The following is a 21,860-nucleotide window of genomic DNA, read 5'->3' on the forward strand; positions in this document are numbered from 1 at the left end:
TAGGTTAGGTTTGCACGTCACGTGACCGGGACACACACTGTAGTGTCAAATTTCGACCTTACATGACGCCACCTTTTAGACTTAAGGAAGTTTAATGCCAAATTAAAATTATTTCCGCCAATTGGTTTATAAGTTCGTTGTCGTTATCCTATTGTATAAAACGCTGGCTTTCATATCAGCTAGAGGGCTGGCACTCCTCAAAAATCGGTTATGCGTCCCTTTAAAGGGACTCTGCAGCCCTTCCGATAAACGCTTTCATTCTTTCTTCCGCGTCTGGAAGCATTGTGAAAGCTATAGTTATCGACAGCACGTAGCGGCACTGCGTGATTGGCTCGTCGCAGCAGATCCCCCTTCCATTTCTGCTTTGCTTTTGTGGCTTCTTTTTAAAAGTGGCTATCGAATGCGTTCATTGCTGCAACGGGAAGAAGGTCGGCCAATAGCCGCTACACCGCTGTAATGGCGTAATTCGAGCGCTCGAAGAACGCCAATACCAGGAAAGAGAGAAAGTTTTCTTTGGCAAGTCTCTAAGTTATCTCGTTGGCATAAAGCAGTAATGTTTTCTGAGGTATTTTGTGACTTCATATTCTAAGTACTGGATGTGTTTGTTGACTGAGTTCTGAAGGCATTTAGGATTTAGAAAAGAAAAATGTTTCAAAAAGTGTTGCACTTCAGAGAACAAATGTGCCATTCAACTTCAAAATGCTTTCCTCGGCATTGCAGAATTAAGTTTTTCGTTCCGCATTCATTTAGCGATCTTCTCGTTGCCAGTCATCTGGAAGGTTTGGGCTCCTTAAACCCAGAAATTTTGGTCTGTCTGTCTGTCTGTCTGTCTGTCTTTCTGTCCGTCTGTCCGTCTGTCCGTCTGTCTGTCTGTCCGTCTGTCTGTCCGTCTGTCCGTCTGTCTGTCTGTCTGTCCGTCTGTCCGTCTGTCTGTCTGTCCGTCCGTCCGTCCGTCCGTCCGTCCGTCCGTCCGTCCGTCCGTCCGTCCGTCCGTCCGTCCGTCCGTCTGTCGGTCCGTGACTCGATTCAGCCACCCGGACAAAGTGGAACGAAGTCTGCGCAATAGTCTTATATACTCACAGCGGTTTCTATGTTCATACTTGTCAACGCTGTTGAACAAGAACAAGACATTACGCAAATATAAGGCAGCAAATCAATACATAAGTGATATCTGCAGTGTTCCTTTATTGAAAAATCCACGGACGCTTGATTTTTAGAAATGAAATACTACATCCACAGCAGAAAAAAAATCACACTTTCGACTGCTGCCGCCCGCGCCACTATAGCTTCTGTCGGCATTTTAAGAATTCAAGCGGCAACAGTTACGCAAGGTTCCACTAGATAGGTTCCACGTTCTCCTTGGAACACACGTGGACTAGGGCAACGCGGTTCTATAAACGTTGAAGTAGGGCACCTCGATTCCCGCGCATCTCCGGCGTACGGCAGCGCTGGCGTCGAGGCACCCGGCGTAGAGGAGTGGAACGCGGTAAATTTAAATTGACTTGACCAAACCTTTAGCGTGGATTGTTTACTTTGGGAGGATTGCGACGCAAGAGGGACAACATGGGAGGTTGTTGCCCCTCGAAGGGAAGGGAGGCATTTACTAGGCAAATGTCGACAAAAAAGACTATCGTCTTTTGTCGACATTTGCGAAGAAAAGAGCAGATACGCGGCCAATTATTATTGTTAGGGTGAATTTTCACCGCCGCCGCCCCCCGCTTTCCCCCTATTTGTATCCAAACATTTTTCGCGCCTTTTACTGCTCTGCTCTAGACACGATACATACACGAGGCAGTCAAAATCCGAAAATAGCTGCCTTTTACCTGAAGAGTTTTATGTTAAGGAGGGTTTCTATCTGGGGATGCCTAAATGAATGTCACAGCCGCCTATTTGGTTGTCCTCGATGGTAAAATAAAGAACGTTTTGACATTCCCCCGCATTCCTAAGATACACTGCTGAAGAATGACCTCGGTGGGAAGCATAGGTGGAGCCCGAAATAAAACAGGCTCAGCAATGAATGCGAAAATAAAATAGCGAGATGACGCGTACTTCTCAAAATAGCATGCCTGCGGCCACTGACTTTCCGGGGTGAAGGTGTGAAGTAAAGTGTTCTCGGAATGCAACATCAGGGTTCACCGACCGCCATTTCCATCAAAAACATTCTTAACTATGGCCATAAAACAATGTGGAATCTATGTGTTCTGACAAAAGGAGTTAAAAAACGAGTTGCAGGCCCAAGTACAAATGAACATCACCTACGTTGCTAGTAGTGCTGAAGGCATGTGCTTGCACACATGCATATATATATATATATATATATATATATATATATATATTGAAGAGGTGTTTATTGGCAGGGAATGGTAGCGTTCCAGGTGACGGTGTTCAGGTAGGCACTGAGACTGGCCGGAGCGATGATCACGTTGCAGCGAGCTATCAGATATCGTGGCGCGTTCTCTCCGAGGCCGGTGCTACCTCCTCGTCGTCTTCACAGTCCCCATTCACTACGTGCCCATGGCCACCGTATCAGAGCATACCCACACGGGGCATAGTGCGTCCTTCGCAGTGCCTGATAGCATACTCTAAGTGGGCAAATCTTTGGCACTACAATTACCCCCCGCGGACATAAGAAGCCATCCTGGCGACCTAAGGGCAAGATAAAACCATCGGTTCGTGGTAAGCCTTGAGACGGTCAACGTGCACAGTTTCGCGACCGCGACAACGAAGGTCCGGAGACAACGTGAGCGGCTCAACTACGTAGTTCACTGGGGATGCGCGCTCGATTACACGGTAAGGACCATGATATTTGGACAGCAACTTCTGAGCAAGACCAGGAACAGTCGAGGGTATCCACAGCCACACAAGAGAACCGGCAGCGAACTCAGGGGGCGGTGTTCCATCGTCGTGACGCTGCTTCTGGCGAGATTGCTCCTCAGAAGTCAGGGCCCGGGCGAGCTGGCGACACTCTTCGGCGTGTCGAGATGCCTGTGACACGGGGGTACATTGAGATGCATCTGGTCGGTACGGCAGGATGGTGTCGAGCGGACATGACGGCTCGCGGCCGTAGAGGAGAAAGAAAGGCGAAAACCCCGTAGTTGCTTGAGTGGCGGTGTTGTACGCATAAGTTACGTACGGAAGAACTTGGTCCCAGTCGGTGTGGTCTGCCGAAACATAAGTTGCCAACATATCGCCCAGTGTCCGATTAAATCTTTCCGTGAGCCCATTGGTCTGTGGATGGTAAGAAGTAGTGGTGCGGTGGATAACGTTGCACTTTGCGAGCAGGGCTTCAATTACTTCAGATAGAAACACACGGCCTCGGTCACTGAGCAACTCTCTAGGGGCACCGTGACGAAGAATGAACCGGCGTAGGAGAAATGAGGCGACCTCGCGGGCGTTAGCGGCTGGTAGTGCGGCGGTTTCAGCGTATCTCGTTAAGTGGTCTACCGCGACGATGGCCCAGCGGTTTCCAGACGCCGTGTAGGGGAGCGGCCCATACAAATCGATTCCTACGCGGTCGAAAGGTCGTACTGGACACGGCAGGGGCTGCAACGGAGCCGGCGGTTGGTTTGGTGGGGACTTGCGGCGTTGACATTTTTCGCAGGAACGGACGAACTTGGTGACAAAAGTGTACATTCCGCGCCAATAGTACCGCATGCGGAGACGTCGGTATGTCTTCAGTACACCAGCATGACCACACTGCGCATCGGCGTGAAAACATGCGCAAATGTCTGAACGGAGATGGCGGGGAATAACGAGGAGCCACTTCCGGCCGTCTGCGTTATAATTTCGGCGGTACAGAAGCTCGTCACGAATAGCGAAGTGAGTAGCCTGTCGCCGTACAGCTCGAGGGGCGTTTGGCGAAGCGGGGTTTGTTAGACAGTCCAAAAGAGAAGTGATCCAGGGATCCTTGCGCTGCTCGCGAGGCATGTCGTCAAGTGACAGAGAGGACAGAATTCCGTCTATGGATGACAAAAAGGCACTGTCGGCGGTCACAGGAGAGCGTGAGAGCGCATCGGCGTCGGTGTGTTTGCGGCCAGATCGAAAGAGCACTCGAATATCGTACTCTTGTAAGCGAAGGGCCCACCTTCCAAGACGACCAGACGGATCCTTCAAAGAAGATAGCCAGCATAGGGCGTGGTGGTCGGTGATTACGTCGAAGGGCCTGCCGTACAAGTAGGGACGAAATTTGCTTATGGCCCACACAATAGCCAGGCACTCTTTCTCCGTGACGGAGTAGTTTTCCTCCGCTCTTGTGAGTGTCCGGCTCGCATAAGCAACGACGTATTCGTCGAAGCCAGATTTCCGTTGGGCGAGCACAGCGCCCAGGCCAACACCGCTGGCGTCAGTATGAAGCTCAGTGGGGGCCGACGGGTCGAAATGGCGGAGGATCGGTGGACACGTAAGCACAGAACGGAGCTTTTTGAAAGCCTCGTCACAGTCTGAAGACCAATGAGCGATGTCGTTGGACCCGTTCACGTTCAGAAGCTTCGTTAGAGGTGCCGTTATCGACGCAAAGTTCCTCACGAATCGTCGGAAGTACGAGCAGAGGCCGATAAAGCTTCGGAGCTGCCTGGTGGTGGTGGGCTTAGGAAACTCGGCGACCGCACGAAGTTTGTCAGGATCAGGACTGACGCCATCTTTGGACACAACGTGACCTAAAATTGTAAGTTGGCGGGCAGCAAAGCGGCACTTCTTGAGGTTAAGCTGAAGTCCTGCATCAGTGAGGCATTTCAAGACTTGTCGGAGGCGGGTAATATGCGTGTCAAAATCGGAAGAAAAGACGACAATATCATCAAGGTAACAGAGGCAGGTTTTCCACTTTAGGCCGCGCAAAATATTGTCCATCATGCGTTCAAACGTTGCAGGCGCGTTGCAAAGGCCAAAAGGCATGACGGTAAACTCGTACAAGCCATTTGGTGTTACAAAGGCCGTTTTCTCCCGATCAGCATCCGCCATGGGGACCTGCCAGTAGCCAGACCTTAAATCAAGGGAAGAAAAGAACTCGGCTCCTTGCAAAGTGTCGAGGGCGTCGTCGATTCTGGGGAGAGGGTAGACATCCTTGCGTGTTATTTTGTTGAGTCGGCGATAATCAACACAGAAGCGAATGGATCCGTCCTTCTTTGTGACGAGAACAACCGGTGACGCCCACGGGCTGTTCGAAGGCTGTATGACGCCACGTTCAAGCATGTCGTCCACATGACTGTCAATAACGCCACGTTCTTTGGCTGACACACGATACGGCCGTTGTCGTAATGGCGGGTGAGTTCCTGTGTCGATGTGGTGAGTAACTGTAGATGAGCGTCCCAAGGAGGATGTCTGGCAGTCGAAAGACGAGAGGAACTCTTGAAGCATGGCGAGAAGTCGGTTTCGTTCAGGCGCAGGAAGACTCTCGTCGATTGAGCGAAGGAAAACCGAGGTATCCGGGGCTGGAGCGGAGGGGTCGAGGAGAGCAAGTGAAGCGTCCGATGAGTTATCGGGAACGTCGGTGACGAGGAGGGTGTCAATCTCTTCTACACGACCCAGGCACTCACCACGAAACAGTGTAGCTGGAGAGGAATAGGGGTTGCAAATAAACATGGAGCTGAACCCATGCTGCATTTCTAAAACTGCGAACGGCAGCGGGAAGCATTGTCGGAGGCAAAGCAGCTCGGAAGGGCTGAGCAGCACTGTGGCGTCCGGAACTGAGTCGCACAGAACGGGTACAAGTACGGCAGAGCTAGGAGGAACGTCGGTGTCTTCGGCGACAACTAGGCGAAAAGAGGCAGGGTGTTCGTCCGATGAGGCGTCTTGAACTGAAAGTAACTCCAGCTGAGCACGGGCGCAATCGATGACGGCGTGGTGGGTCGACAGAAAATCCCAACCGAGAATGACGTCGTGGGAGCACGAAGTGAGCACGATAAACTCAATGGGGTAAGTGATGTGTTCAATGGTGACCCGTGCTGTGCACGCAGCAACAGGCCGGATGTGTTGTGCGCTGGCGGTGCGGAGTGTGAGGTCGGACACTGGCGTCGTCACTTTGCGTAATTTGCGGCAGATCGTTTCGCTGATTACTGACACGGCAGCACCAGTATCGACAAGGGCGATTACGGCGAGTCCTTCAACAATAACATTAATGGCATTATGGGGTGAAAATCGAGGACTTAAGGTTTTCACAGCTCTTGCCTCAGGAACTGCGGCGACTAGTTTTCCTCCTGTGTTGGGTCAACGCGGGGACGCATTGGCGAAATAGATCGGCGACGCGGCGAGGACGACCTGCGGCTGTTGAATGTCGGTCGGGCGGCAGGAGGCGAGTTCGACGGCGGCAAGGGGGACTGCTGACGAAGTGGCGGCTCATACACGACGTAGGGCGGCGAATGAAACGACTGATCGTATGAGACGGCTTGGCGGCGACAGTAACGGGCGACATGGCTGGCGACACGACACACGAAGCAGATAGGGCGGTAATCAGGCGTTCGCCACACGTTGGGCGCATGAGGTGCTGGTCGGGGCGGCGACACTGACGGAAGCTGCGGCGATCGTGGGGCGCAAAGCGGTGCCTGCTGGCGAGGTCGTAACAATGCTGCTGTGTAGGTTAGCGGCGACGATATGGGAGCAGCCACAGGCCCGGATGGGCAGGCCGAAGGGAGAGCATCGGCGACTTGTTCCCGTATCGCTTGCTGAAGTGTTGAAGACAATGGGGGCGCTGACACCGTAGCGGGTACACACGATAGAAGAGATAGTTGACGCGCGATTTCTTGGCGAATAAAATCTTGAATGCGGGGCATCAGGGAAGACTCCTCGCTGCCGACGACCAATCCCGAAAGGGGCTCTGCCGGCCGTGACGCTGAGCGCCGCGTGAGAAGCCACTGCTTGCGGAGCTCGTCGAAGATCTGACACCAGTTGATGACGTCCCCGACAGTCTGTGGATCCTTACTCAGCAACATCTGAAAGGCGTCGTCGTCTATCCCCTTAAGGAGATGCTTGATCTTGTCAGCCTCGCTCATAGAAGGGTCGGCCCGCTTGCACAGGCCGATAACGTCTTCTATGTAACTCGTGAATGTTTCGCCTTTGTTCTGCGCCCGCTCTCGCAAAAGTTGTTCGGCGAGAAGTTTCCGCACGGCTGGGCGGCCAAACACTTTCAGAAAATCGGTCTTGAAAGCTGACCAAGACTGCAAGTCGGCTCCGTGGTTCAGGTACCACGTCTCAGCGAGTCGCTTGAGGGAGAATGGGACATTGTTGAGCTTCATCCGGTCATCCCATCTGTTATGTGCACTCACCCTTTCAAACAATGACAGCCAATCCTCGACGTCCTGGTCGTCATCGCCATAAAACATGGGTGGGTCTCGCTCGCGGATTGCACCGGAACCGACGATCGGGGGTTGCGAGGGAGACGTCATTTCCCGAAGGTCGTCAGTGGACAGGACACGACGGAGACTTCTGCTTCGTAACTCCAGGCTGCGGTGAGGACGGGAACCCGCACACTCCACCAATTGAAGAGGTGTTTATTGGCAGGGAATGGTAGCGTTCCAGGTGACGGTGTTCAGGTAGGCACTGAGACTGGCCGGAGCGATGATCACGTTGCAGCGAGCTATCAGATATCGTGGCGCGTTCTCTCCGAGGCCGGTGCTACCTCCTCGTCGTCTTCACAGTCCCCATTCACTACGTGCCCATGGCCACCGTATCAGAGCATACCCACACGGGGCATAGTGCGTCCTTCGCAGTGCCTGATAGCATACTCTAAGTGGGCAAATCTTTGGCACTACAATATATATATATATATATATATATATATATATATATATATATATATATATATATATATATATATATATATATATATATATATATATATATATATATATATATATATATATATATTATATATATAGTCTTTATCTGAATATATGACGAACTCAGATGAACACTTCTACTCCAGTCGAAACGTCAGTAAACCACTGTTTTTGTTTTTAATCGTGGGTCAACCAGTTTCTCAAATATTTCTTCTGGCTCCTCGCGAAATTTCTTCTACTGCTTACCTTTTATATATATATATATATATATATATATATATATATAAATATATATATATATATATATATATATATATATATATATATATATATACATACATACGTATAAGTCTTTATTGTACTCCTTCGCTTGTCGGCATATAATTGCATTTGTTTGCATTGTCTGTGCAATAGTTTAGGCATCACGATTATGTGTGTGCTTTCGTACGTATTATGCACCTTATGTGTCATTGCAATAATTCTCTAACCCCACCCTGTATCGCCCTCACCGGCCAACAGTATGAGCAAATAAAAAAAAAGTCAATGGTAAACATCGCCTGTCTACAACCCTGAGCGTTAAACAATAACGGGGCAGTTTCGACTGGGCAAACGTATGCGCCATAGTTGGAACCCCCCTTAGACGATTTTTTTTTTTTGGGGGGGGGGGGTAGTGGTCGTCCTTCTTGCCCCCCCCCCTCCTCCTAGCTCCTTTACGCCCATGTGCCCGCGCCCATTCTTACCGTATTTCCACGATTCTAAAGCGCACCTTTTTGTGTGAAAATAGGCGTTAAATAATTCCTGCGTGTTACAATCTCACTCAAAACTAAAAAACTCCAAACCAAAACCGCCAACTAGAAACCGCAACGAAGCAGGAAACGGAAGGGAAATGGCCAGCGTCCAGTGCATACAGTGCCCCGAGTCATGTGTTCACGATTGGCGAACACTAAAGGAGCATATTTGAAAGTTCAAAGCTTTACGGAAGGGATTTAGTGGCCCACAGCATGGGCCGATTTCACCATAATCATCATCATCACCAGCCTATCTACACCAACTGCAGGGCAAAGACCTCTCCCATCAACCTCCAGTTACCCCGTCCTGTGCGAACTGCAACCAATTTATTCCCGCAAACTTCTTGATCTCATCGGCCCATCTAACTTTCTGCCGCCCCCTGCTACGGTTACCTTGCCTAGAGGTAGGGCATCCGCCTCGTGTGCAGAAGGACCGTGGTTCGAATCCCGGTGCCGGACAATTCCCACCAGAGTAAAAAAAAATCCGCGTGTTAATGGAATTGCAGAATGAGGCTTGGGGTGCGGCCTGACCCCGGCGCGCATTGCCGGAAACGCACTCTCTCACCAGAGCAGGATTGGCCACCCTGGTGCAGTAATGGCCCCAACCTCCCATGAATACGCAAATTAACTCTGGGCCGATTTATGTTTAATGAAGTGTTTTGTGCAATTTTGAGGCATCTCTTAAGGGCATTATTTTGTGTGAGCGGTAGAATCGGCACCGAGACATTTTGTGGCTTCCGGGTGTAGAATTATATTGCGCGTAGCCATCGGGGGTGAGTTGGAATCATGCAAATACAGTATATTGACATAAATACCGCACAAACTGGCTGAAGACACAATTGACCAGATATCCCATCCTACAGGGCATGTAACGCTCGATCCGAAGGTGTGGATTCAGCCCCCAGTCGGGGCGCATATTTTTCTCCAGTTTTATTTCTTGCATCAAAAAATACTAAACTTCATGAAAAACTCGGTCAAACTACTCCCCATGCTTTCTCACCAGTCATATTATTCAAAAGCGTGGTCATCATTCTGTAACTGCAGACATTCCCACATTACACAAAAAATTATGATGCAGGAATCGACCACATCAGTTTTAAATGTACTATAGAATAATTAAGGTCAAATGCCGGTTGGCAACACAAAAGGAAAAGATACGAAACAGAATAACGCACACGAAGATGCGACTTGACACACTCAGTTCTATCCCTAGAATGTTGCAATAAATACATACGTAATTCCAGTATTGAGTACCGTGTGAGAGAAACAGTTCAAAAGGGTAACTGTGAGATGCAGCGACGCGGAACAAGAGGTTCCACAAGAATGCAAGAAGCAGAACAGAATATTTTACTGTATGAATGTCACAGCAGATACGACCTTCTGCAATCTCAGTGATTTACTTGTTACAACTCCTTGCTGAGCAGTAAAATAAACTGGTCCCGCAAGCTAAAATGAGTGTTTGCACCCACCTTTTCAACGCAGTTGATGCCATACTTTGTTATGGACGCACTGGGCCACCTTCCAGGCATGACGGGGCTGTTCGTCACGGCTGTCTACAGCGGATCACTCAGGTACGGTAAATGCGTAGCTGGCAAACAAATAAACAAACAAACAAACAAACAAACAAACAAACAAGCAAGCGAACGAACGAACGAACAATCAATCAATCAATCAATCAATCAATCAATCAATCAATGAATCAATCAAACAAACAAACAAACAAACAAACAAATCGATGGTTTATAAGTTACTCAATGCAAAGCATTATTGCCTTGGAGTGCTATAAGAACTGTAGCTGTAGCAATAACAGATTATAAATGAGCGTTGTTATTACCGTGGCTGCATTACAAGTGTAGAAAGTAGATTTTTTGATGTCTCGTTGTGAGACCCCATGAAACAATTCTGCAAGTGGCACCGAATTCTTTTTTAACCACGCGTCAGAATTTGCACGCGTTGAGACGATGGATAACTTTTTTTAGCTGTGTACACTCAGCACAGAGCTGATTATGCGAACAACTGTTCATAAGCTGAACCGAGAACAGGAATGCAGTACCAGCATATGTTGCAACTACGGAAGCTGAAGACCTCACCGTGCCTGTTTTTCGTCTCTTCTTTCTTGCTCTGCTGATCTTAGCACGATGTCGTCCGGCTATAACGCTCTGGCCGCTATCACTTGGGAGGACTTCCTCAAGTCGAGGCTTAACCTGTCACCTGGAAGAGTCATGTGGGCGACTAAGGGCCTTGGTAAGTGTTCGCGATACTCTTCGTCGACCTAGATAAATTATACCTTAGGTCCTAATCCCAGACAGTAGTAATTTCACTTAGTGATCCAAGATACGCAGTGAAGGATAATAAAAAAGAACAAATATTTATTCACGAAAACATTTCCCTTTATTGAGACCGTACTTTAAGTTTACAATCCGGTTAGCTAAAGGTGTTCTTGCACTTTATATCTCGCGAAGCGTCCGTCACACTAAGCAAAATTAACCTAAAACAGAAGCTCTGTTTGTTGCTCGTTGTTGGGAGTTGTTTGATTTCTCAGCAGACGTATTGCGCTTATAACAGAAAGAACCTTTATCTATCTTTTAAAGAACGTTTCTACGCGATAGACAAGTTATTGCAAAAATGTATTAGATTCTAAAGACTAAGAGTGCATTGAAAATTTGATCAGTTGAGCAGCGCCAAGTGGTAGCTCCACAAGGAGTACACTCAAACGATCTTCGAGATCAAACGATGCAAAGTGTAGTTTTGCCGCCTAGTATCTGAAAAGCATGTTTTTGAACTGGTGTCCGCCAGCTGATTATGGTAGTGGAAACATGCTGTTCTCATCTCGTTTCAGCTGCAGGGTACGGCCTTCTCACGATAGTTATCGCGTACCTCGCTGGCAGCCTTCCCTCAATTCTCCAGGTAAGCACACGTGTGACAAAATACCCGAAACATTATCCGTAATCATTGCTACGGTAATGTGTTGAAAAGTGCAAAAAGAGCTCAAGAATACCGTCTACCAAAATGCTCTTGTATTCACCCCACGTGTGAGCACGCCCCGCTGGATGTGTGCGGGATTGATTGGCGACTGCTGCGCCTTTACGTTATGAGGTGATGGAGAGTGAACGTAGGTGTCCAACTATGACTCCCGCTAACTTTGACGCTGTTTGAGCTATCGACTTGAAATTTTCAAGAATATGTGTAATGGATGTCTACTAACCATTGAAAAATACGCAGCAGTTCTGAAAATAAAAATTATGAGTATTTCAGATTTTTTTCTCGGCTTAAGGAACATTTACAGAAATGTTTGCAGAGCCACAGGGCTGGAAAATGTTTTTTATGTGGCGAATGCCTCTGGCGTTTTTCTAAAACAGAATAATTAAGGTGGCCATTGCCATTCATTTTTAAGAAATATATACATAGCACAAACACATTTTTTTTATTTTTGAGTGAAAAAAGTGTGAATAAAAGAAAGAAATATTGGCGAGAACATTCTTTTACGGATTCAGAGTGTGTGTTCCGCATTGATAAATAAATTACACAAAAATCGTTTGGGAAACTCAATTAGTTGAAGACAAATGTTCCTTTTCTCAGCGGAAATGATGTTTCGAGAAATCGCACTTCAAAGTTTTCGTTGCATTTTTATTTTTCAAATTTTCGCTTGTTGCGCGGATGCTGAAAAAAGCTACGCAATGCTACTAGCACAGTAGACTTCAGACTTAACAGATCGCTCTAATATTTTGAAAAGGAAACCAATTACATGCGCGCAACAGAATAATAGGCGACCGACCTGGCGTAAAGAAATGTTTCGCAATGCATGCGCAATGCTATTTCAACTAACGCAGCGTTATTGCGGCTTATTTTCGGCTTATTAGTATGTGCTGTATTTGTTAGTAAGGATATAAATACACGTTATCACACGTTTTTAAAGAAAAAATAACAATGTAAATGCCACTGTGCGTCACACGAAAGTTGGGGCGCGTTTGGCGCCACTTTTAAATGACTTCTGGTGCGAATCTGAGGACGCCACTTCGTGGAGACGTTCTCGAGGAGTGTTACAATATTTTGGGACCATAATGAAAAAATCTGAGTTTTAGTCGGTTTTGCTATCCATCCCCCCTGCAAGGGGCCATGCAGACAAAACACAAGTTTTTTTCATTCGCAAGATTACCTCGTTAAGATCATACTGACAGCACTTTTAACGCACACTTCGCTCAAATAAGCTGCATAATAAGGAAAAAAATGGAATGGCCATGCAACACACTAGCTCATTTCCCGCAACAGAACCTATGATGTCATATGCCCAGCCGTGCGATTGGCTTAGGCCGGCAAAAGCAAACGCAAATCAGGCAGGGCCTATAAGCTTGCCGAACGAGCTATTTGCGCTTAAATATTATGCATCTTCATTTTACAGCAGTAAGAATGGTTGGGTAAACAATGAAAGTTGCGAAATACACGCAAACATAGAAGTACCGAGGCGCACTGTTATTGGTACTGGGCACACTATGCTTGTTTAAGCTACACAGCAGTCAGCGCTTTGGAGTTGGCTTACACGACACTGGCCGATTGGCGTAAGCGACGTTGTCTTACGTGACCTTGTTCATCGAGAATACCCTGTGTTTCACGAAACGATTATTCTACCGAAACAAAAACGAGCCAGGTGCAAATACGGTCAAAAACAAAGCAACGGCGGACAACGGTGGGCGGCTCAGCATGGTAGCGCCACCTGGGAGGACTGACGGTAAGCAAGGCTGCGGAGTCTAATGACACACTGGAATACCCACCCTTGTGACTTCATGGCCGACGTCAGAGACATTTCCCATTAACCACGATACGCCTCCGGTTGGAGCCCCTGTATTGACAGCGGGCAGGAGTTCCTAATTGTGTACCATTTCACGATGAACTAGCCAATTAGGACAATTGACAAATAACTGAACATGTGTTATACCCATTAGTGCCATTAGTATAATGGCGCACCCGGGCATCGCCGGGTACTACCGCTAGCCTTTAAAATAAAACGACCTTGTATTTTGCCTGCCTGGCCCCTTTAAATTCTAATCACCTGCAGGCCCACGCTTAGTGACCATTCCTGATGAATGACCAACGTTCGGTGGAGCCCGCTAATAATGAACAACGTCGTGAATGCAGTGGTTCGATAATTGAATAATTAATTCAGCTTTATTCACCTTTGTTGCACGCAGTCTTTTTCTCGGCTGTGCCTAAGAACTTGATGCCTGTTGGCTCTCCAAGCAGTCAATGGAAATTTTCACTAAACGGAATAAGCATGCCAGCTTAGAAATTTTGACATAAGAAATAATTTCCCCTTAGAAATCACATAGCAGCTTTATGCTTCGCAGCAGCACATAAAAAGCAACCCTCGACCACCGCTTCCTCAATGAAGTTTATGTGGTTCTGACTGGTTCAGGTATTTCACGATCGTTCGAGGTTTACCGCGTAACAACAAGCACGCACACGACGCCGAACAGAGAAAACAGGATATATAGTTAGGCCGAATTCGTTTATTGCATCTTGGCATAATGGAAACTACGCCCGGCAGTGTCAAGCCTGCCTGATACTAGCGTTCAGAAGTGACGGTACACAAGACATGTCGCAAATTTCGCTTTAACGCAATTCAAGATTCTCCAACTCAAGGATTGCCCGTGTTCCATTCCCGCATGCAGGCGGGGGCCCTGAATTCACGACGTAAGCTTGTAACTATGCGCTATTAACTTTCATGATTCATAACCGAACAAGAGGAGCTTCGCCCATAGGTGTTTCCGCCTTCTCTTACAGGCGGCCTTCGTGATGAGCGGCTCCTTCGGCGGTGCGTCCGGGGCCGTGTTCTTCCTTGGCCTTCTCTTCCCGTGGTGCGGCAGCAGGGTGAGTGCGGAACACGGCCACCCTTGGAACGAACATTGGCTCAGCGACTGCGTCGTGTCGACGTTAGTAAGGTTTGAAGCGTGGCACGACATTGAGCGTCGATCGTCTATGTACTTTACTTACGAACATTGGCTCAGCGACTGCGTCGTGTCGACGTTAGTAAGGTTTGAAGCGTGGCACGACATTGAGCGTCGATCGTCTATGTACTTTACTTTACTTTCCGCATCGCGCCTATAGCTTTTATCTTAATCTCGATATTGAGCTTGCATCGAATAACGCTGGCCTCCCAGAACCGCGCCCGAGTGGACGACCGGAAAAAGGACTGCTGGCGCAGAGGCCAGTTCCTGCGGGTATGACGTTCTCTGCGCTTGCAGCTGCAGTGACATCTTTGCCAGGGAGATTGAGGCGTTGAACGTGTCTCGTTACGTCTCAAATTTTCTGAGGGACTCGCCACTGCTCATCGTTCCGAAAAAAAAAATAACGGCGTTTCCACTCAACGTCAAAGCTGTCCAGAGGGGCTGTGGCGTCCTGTCTTGGCTAGTTTCAGTATCAGCCTGGCGTTCATACTGAAAGTAGTCAAGAGAGGGTGCGGCAGCCCCTGAAAACGCCTCTAAAGAGAAAATAAATTGAGTTTTCATTAATTTGGGTCATTAATGCCTTAATGCACGATTTTTTATTTTTGCAACCTCTCAACGCCAGAATCCGTGGCAATGGCGCAGCGCAAAGATCAACCCCAACAGTTTGCATATGAGAAACATGTGCCTGTGTTGCCCAATGGGATTGACATCGGCTTCGTAACGCGAGGGACTCAGGGTTGATCCCGGCTAGGCAGTTTTTTGGGTGTGGGTCGCCGCGTTACCCGTTACGCGTTACTACGGTGGCTCGATACGGTGATCCCGGACGAACAACGAAGGCAAGCGTGAAATGCCCCGCACTTAAAAATGCTAGACGCGAGAGGAATTTGCATGCGCAGGTTTCTGTCACGCCTGCCACGCGCAGCTGCTCAGGCAGAGGCAAGTTTTCAGCGAATGCACAACAAATGCATTTGGAAACACCAATATATGTGGCGAATGTTTCGGAGAGTGATGTTTCGGGGTGTTTCGTACGTTGGCACGTTAGCTGAGGCGCCTTGTGTGGCTGCCTAGACAACGACTCCACGGCTGGGTGAGTTCCCCCACGTGGAGGCGCGAAATCTCCGGGAACACCCGCGCGCTTGTCTGTTCTTTCTCCTCTCCCGAGCGGCCTCATTCGCTTGGTTCAACTATGTCTCGGTGTGCGTGGAAGCTAATTTCTATGAATCGACAAACGATCACTCATAGGGAGTGTCTTGAAGTGATTAAATAAATGTGTGATTCGTGTTACCTGGGCAACCCTCGTAGGCACCTTGTATCATTTTTTATGAAGCTGAATTATACTCCTTAATAACCAATTGCTCGTGTTTCTTCGTAGAAGCAAAGTGGTATTCATTTTATTTTGCAGCATTTGCATCGCGGCAAGAGTTACAGCAATTTCTTACTGCCATAGGCAAGGATATGGCAAATATTGGCAACTGAAACGCTCGCGCTAACCAAAATACAAGACAAATTGCGTCGCGTCGTAGCGCTACTGCGACTACCAAGATATTAAAGGTTTCATGAAGACGGTTACATAAGAGGCGCCTTCTTCCTCGGCCTTCCTGATCGTTTCTCACACACCTTGAGGAATGTGATGTGCTCTAACGGGGGAGTAAAAGAGCAATTTAGTGCGATGCGTCTACCTTCAAAACAAATGACATCACGCTTGGCCGCTGAAAACAGCCGACAAGCAGACAAAGTTTCACTAAACCACTCCGCGTGACCCGTATGGCTTGACACGCATATAGTATAACAACGCTCAATTTACGCTGGAAAATCCCGTAATTCTGAACGCCAGTAGTATACTGGAGTTGATATATGCGGCAATCGATTAGCGCGCGTCAGGCAATAGGCAGACACATTTTATTTCGACCCAAGAATTAACGATCAATCACGGGGAATTATATTTACAAGAGCGAGCCAAAGTCTGTTTGTTAGTGCAGTTGAGAAACTGTGGAAAGTCTTTCTTCCGAAACATTTTTTTTTTCTCCTTCAAAGACGATAGTCGTTCTCGAGCTCAAGTGAAAACTTTAGCCTGTGATTTTCTCCGTCCATTCAATTACCTAACAAAAACTTTTCCCTGTATATTAGCTTTGCTGCAAATGACATATCTGATGCATCATACGTATCTGCATTTTTCAGCACAAAGAAACCCTCAGGAATGTTTGCGGCAAGTTATAAGCGCATAACCGAGAGTTACAGCTTTCTTCTAGTTAGGCATGCACGTTGGACTGGTTTCACGATAGCAAACGGAAGGAAAACAACGCTTTAAAAAATTTACGCATCTCCACGAAGTGAATCATGACGAGTCGGCGAAACACTGGGGATCATTCTTACCGTAAATCACCCTCAGAGGGCTTACTGCTGCTAAAACGATTTCCAATCCAATCCAATAGAATTCAGCTTATTCAAATATAATCCGATCCAATTGATTTCAATCCAATCCAATCCAATCCAAATCCAATCCAATCCAGTGCTCCTCGAGCATGCGCAGCGCGGCTTTCCAGGAGCTCTCTCTCTCTCTCTCTCTCTCTAACCTTTTGGGATCCTTTTCTTTTGTTCTCGTTAACCTTTTGTGAACCTTTTGTTCACCGGTGTTTCGATTTACACGGTGCTGTGCCGTGAGCACGGACGCCGTACACCGGACGGACAAGCCTCGGCCTTAAGGCGCTTCGCCCCTAAAACGGTGTTAATGCGGGCTTTATGGTACATACTTAGTCTGATAACAGCGCTAGGACAGGACAGCGAGGAGGCGACACGAGGCTGGGACAGCACCCAGTTTCGTGTTCCCTCCTCTGTGTCCTCACTTTGGCTGATTCTTAAAAGGGCAAACGTACAACAGAATCCCAATGAAAATTTTAGAGCTATTGGTCACTTTTTGTGCGCTGAATATGAAGGTCAGAGTGGAGAACATGCGACCCGAGGACCTAGTAGAGTATGGGTTCGAGCTAGGTGGTACTCTGTGATCAGCCACCTTTAAGCGCGAAATATTATGTGTGAAGAACATGGCAGACAAGGACATAAGCTAAGGATTATCGTCTGTCCTTGTTTGCCACACCCTTCGTATTAAATTTTTCGAATTTAAAGGGGGTTGATACGAAGATCTGTTTCCTATAGAGAAAATAAAAAATGCCCGAGCGTTGTGATCACTACTCGTAGCTCGAAAAATTTCGATCATGCTGGCCATGCAATCGGGTTTCACAGGACTTTCTCCTCAAAATATGAACTAAACGAGCAAGAAATGAAAAGTTTAAATTTAGGAAACAATATCTACGGGCTTGACTCGCAAAAATGGCTCCTGGCTAGAAAACCGCATTAGTAGAGTCCAGGATTTATTTAAACCCCCTTGCTTTCCCTGGAGTGTACCGAAATCCCAACACCAGGCCGTTTTACTATTTTCCCTGCATTATAAAAACAACCGCCGTGGCTGGTACGACAAACCCTGGTTAGGCATGTCGACATTTACTACACTAGTAAAATTGGTTGTGGTTTTAAGCCCAACGAACAAAGGAGCCTGAAAACGCACCGGTCCCTATACCTTTTTTGTATTTGTCGTTGGCCAAGGCTTGTTTACCCCCACTGTTATTAACCGCGACGTAGCTACGCATTTCCTCTATTCCTACGTTCAAGCAATATATTTACGACAAAGCGATCTTTATACGTCTAAACATATACTTAGTGAAACCGCACGAGCGTGGTAATTGGTCAGCTTGTGATAAACGTTTACTACTACACTGTCATATTTACGCTCACCTTTACTTGCTATTTGTTTATTTCGTTTGCTTTTATGTGTTTTTATTGCTTGTGGAGTGAATATAGAGAGCACAGGCCTCCTCTTTTCTTTTTCTTTTTTATGAGGAACCACAGTATTCTTGACTGTGCACCTCTAATGTTGCCAGAGATAGCTCATAGTTTCTTAACTAAACGTTTCAACACATCGTGTTTGTGGAGTGCGCTCGAACTGCTCCGCGAAATTGCTGGCGTCTCAACACATGCAATGAAGCTAAATCATGTTGTTTACTTCTTGTATTTTCCCGAAAAAAACAACATATTTGCACTCAACCTGGCCAAGAGCCACAAACAGCCGAAGCTAATGTCGAACTCTTTATGCAAGAAGATACGTGACCAAAATGGTTAACCATGACCAGGTATAAAATCTTGAATAATTAAGCCTTCCTGCCGCCGCTCACAGCGATAACCGGGGACACACGCCGTCGTACACACGTATAAAAGTTCGCGCTTGCCTAACGCGCAGTCGTGCACCGCCGGAAAGCAGGCGTACATCGGGAACGCACAGAGTGTGCGTTCGATGTGTCGGAAATTAGTTAAGCAGTTGACGCAAGACGGTGTGAGCGTGCCAAGTTTTTACTTTGTACGGGACAGCTTGTGTGCCCGCCTGTTTCCCACAAAGTTGCTCAACTATCGGCTTTTCTTGCGCTCTTTCTCTTCTAGGAAAGCAGCCTTTAGCAGCTATGGGGGCGTAAAGTTTTGTAAATAAGCACGGCTCTCATTTCAATATATTTATTTCTCTTGCTACCTTCTTCGGGAAATTACCGAATCAACGAAAGTTACATCTCCTCATGGGTTTCCCAAGTATCTATACGTTCGAGAAAATATATTCGTGGCATTTTTGTGGGCGTTTGGATTTCTAACGGTGTAAGTGTTTCTTTGGCGCAGCATACGAAGGGCTTAGGCGTAAAATGCTGGCACACCCCAGAGGGAAGGGTACCAGATAGATTGTCTTTCTTATCATGCATTCATTCATTCATTCATTCATTCATTCATTCATTGTTGATATAAATTTTTTAGTTGATTAAAGAAATTGATGAAAGAATTATTAAACAACTTCGAAGATGTCCACTTCTGTTAAAATGGAAAATAAATCCCATCTTGTACCTGCTTGTAGAACTTCTCTATGAATCCGCTGGGGGGCCCCAGTTGTTTTGCATTATTGAACGCGAGGCCATGGGTGGAATCCAAGCCACGCTGCCTATTTTGTGAAAAAGGCGAAAGAAAAACACGTACATTTATCGAGATTTCAGCGCACGTTGAAGATGTCCAGGTGATCTAAACGAATCCGCAGCCTTCCAGCTCGCATATCATTTGTAGTTTCGGCACGTACGGCCGCAAGTTGAGAACTCGTACACATGGACCCTCAGCTCCACGTTCTGACAGGCTTGTTCACCGGCAGGAAAACGCGGCAATACGCCACTTGCCGGGTAAAAATAGGGAATCGGAGCATGAGTCTCCGACCCATTAACGGCTTGAAGCATTCATAAAGGAAGCAGACGCTCAAGCATTCATGAAGGAAGCAAAATTAAACAAGCAGACGCTTCTTCATAATGCCGCGAACCATGTATGGGTTTGTTTATTTATTGTTTGTTTTTACTGCTGGGCCACGCCCGGCTGTGTTATCTGCGTTTCAAACGAAGCGCGTCTTCCATTCTTTACTTTTATTCCGCACCGGCTATCACATCCAAATAAGCAGACTGTTTCACCCTAACGTCACTAGCCCAGAATAATCTTCTGTGATCTACAATGTTCTGGATATGAATCGATGGTTCCAGAAACACTTGCGCCGAAAGGTAAAAGCCTGCAGAGCACACGCCGCGGCATTCGACCACCGACGCTGGCTTGCGTACGTCACTTTGATAACTGCTGCTTCGCCGCCCATGTATTTTTTTAGTTGTTATGGGAGCATAAGTTCGCTCCAAAAAACTTGTTTCGCTTGAAGACAAGTGCGTCGTCTTTGGCAACGTGACATCTGGTGGAGGTGCAGGGTACATGCACCCTCAACCTCTTACTTTTCGCGCCATGGAATCTGGCAGTCGCCCTCCGGAAGCAGCAGCCAGCACTTGCCTTGCATCCAACAAGGATCCGGCTCAATTCGCCCCCGACGTTGCCCGCGCCTTGTTTCCAGCCTTTGATGCTGTGCCAGTGGCAAAGCCGGTTCCGTTCCCCCTGCCGAACACTGCTTACAACTAACTTGCGAAGCCATTTCGGAAATCCAGTCACCGTTTACAATGGCTGAATTCTTGGCCGCAATCGATCAAGCTAAACTACGTACTGCTCCGGGTCCCGACGGCATTACTTACGAGGTTTTCAAAACTATTGACGACCCTGCTCTCACGATGCTTCTGGACTCCTTAAATCAGGTGTGGCTCTCGGGTAAACTTCCTGAATCGTGGCTTCGGGCGGATATTGTCACCTTCCCAAAGCCCGGGAAATCACCACACGAACTTCGTAACTTGCGCCCAATCGCTTTGACATCTACGCTGTGCAAGCTGTTAGAGCGGATGCTTGCCACGCGTCTTCAGTGGTGGCTTGATACTTTTCAGTGGTATCACCCGGCGCAAATCGGATTCAGGCCTCATCCAATTGGTACTGAGGATGGCTTGGTATTCTTGTCATCTATGGTTTTGGTGGGAGGCCATTCTCGCCGTGTGAGGACTGTGCTAGCTATGGACATATGCAAGGCGTATGAAAATGTTAGCCATGCTGCCATCTTAGAGGTATTAAGTTGTCTCCGCCTCCCAGACAAAGTCTGTGTCTTTGTCCGGCACTTCCTACAACACCGCTCTTTCTCCGTACGCATCAACGGTGGACGTTTCCGCTCCTTTACACCAGTGCGCGGTGTGCCACAAGAATCTGTTCTGTCTCCGCTACTTTTTAACATCGTCTTGTTGCCGCTAGCCTGGCACCTGGCCACTATTCAAGACCTGTATTTCCTCATGTATGTACGCACATGACATCATTGCCTAATAGTGTGTATTGTTCACTTGTTCACCTCCCACCCCTGCCACAGCCCGAAAGGGCTAGCAGTATTGTAAATAAATAAGTAAATAAATAAAATTGTATGGACAGTCCATCCAGACCTGCCAAGACAAGCCGAGTGCCTCCAGCAAGCGTTAACAGACTGCCAGAAATGGTGTGAGTATGTAGGCCCCACCCTCTCTCAAGGGACGACTGCTGCACTTACAGTCGCCAACGCTTGGGGCCATCGCTCCCTTGCAGTATCGCCGATCGTCCTACAACTGAACGGTACCGCCATTCTCATTGTCGGACACCTTCAGGTTCTGGGCTTAGAGATATCGGCCTCAGGGTCAGCAGCTCAGTGGATACGATCTGCTCGACAGAAAGCCGGACAACTGCTCCACCTTGTCCGCCGGATCTCCCAGAAGTGTGGCGGGGCCTGCTGGACGACGGCCCGTCTCCTAGTGCGTTCTGTACTACAGCCCAGGCTCGTGTACCAGGCACAGTTCCAGCACATGACGCAAGCGGACTAGGACTGGCTGGAGGCTATTAACAGGGCCGCCATGCCCACT

At 47.7% G+C, this 21,860-nt stretch overlaps 1 protein-coding gene across 1 annotated transcript in view; it reads left to right on the forward strand.

Moving 5' to 3' along the window:
- LOC144179586 (sodium-coupled monocarboxylate transporter 2-like) overlaps positions 1-21,860 on the forward strand; it is a 107,630-nt gene that overhangs the window by 57,264 nt on the left and 28,506 nt on the right. The window contains exons 10-13 of the mRNA XM_077707997.1: positions 10,040-10,128; positions 10,692-10,801; positions 11,397-11,464; positions 14,336-14,422. Of these exons, the coding sequence (XP_077564123.1) occupies positions 10,040-10,128; positions 10,692-10,801; positions 11,397-11,464; positions 14,336-14,422 (354 nt within the window). The remainder of the gene's footprint in view (positions 1-10,039; positions 10,129-10,691; positions 10,802-11,396; positions 11,465-14,335; positions 14,423-21,860) is intronic.

Source organism: Haemaphysalis longicornis, unplaced genomic scaffold, assembly GCF_048455015.1.
Source record: "Haemaphysalis longicornis isolate Haplotype H1 unplaced genomic scaffold, Haemaphysalis longicornis Haplotype H1 scaffold_4, whole genome shotgun sequence".
Lineage (NCBI taxonomy): Eukaryota > Metazoa > Arthropoda > Arachnida > Ixodida > Ixodidae > Haemaphysalis > Haemaphysalis longicornis.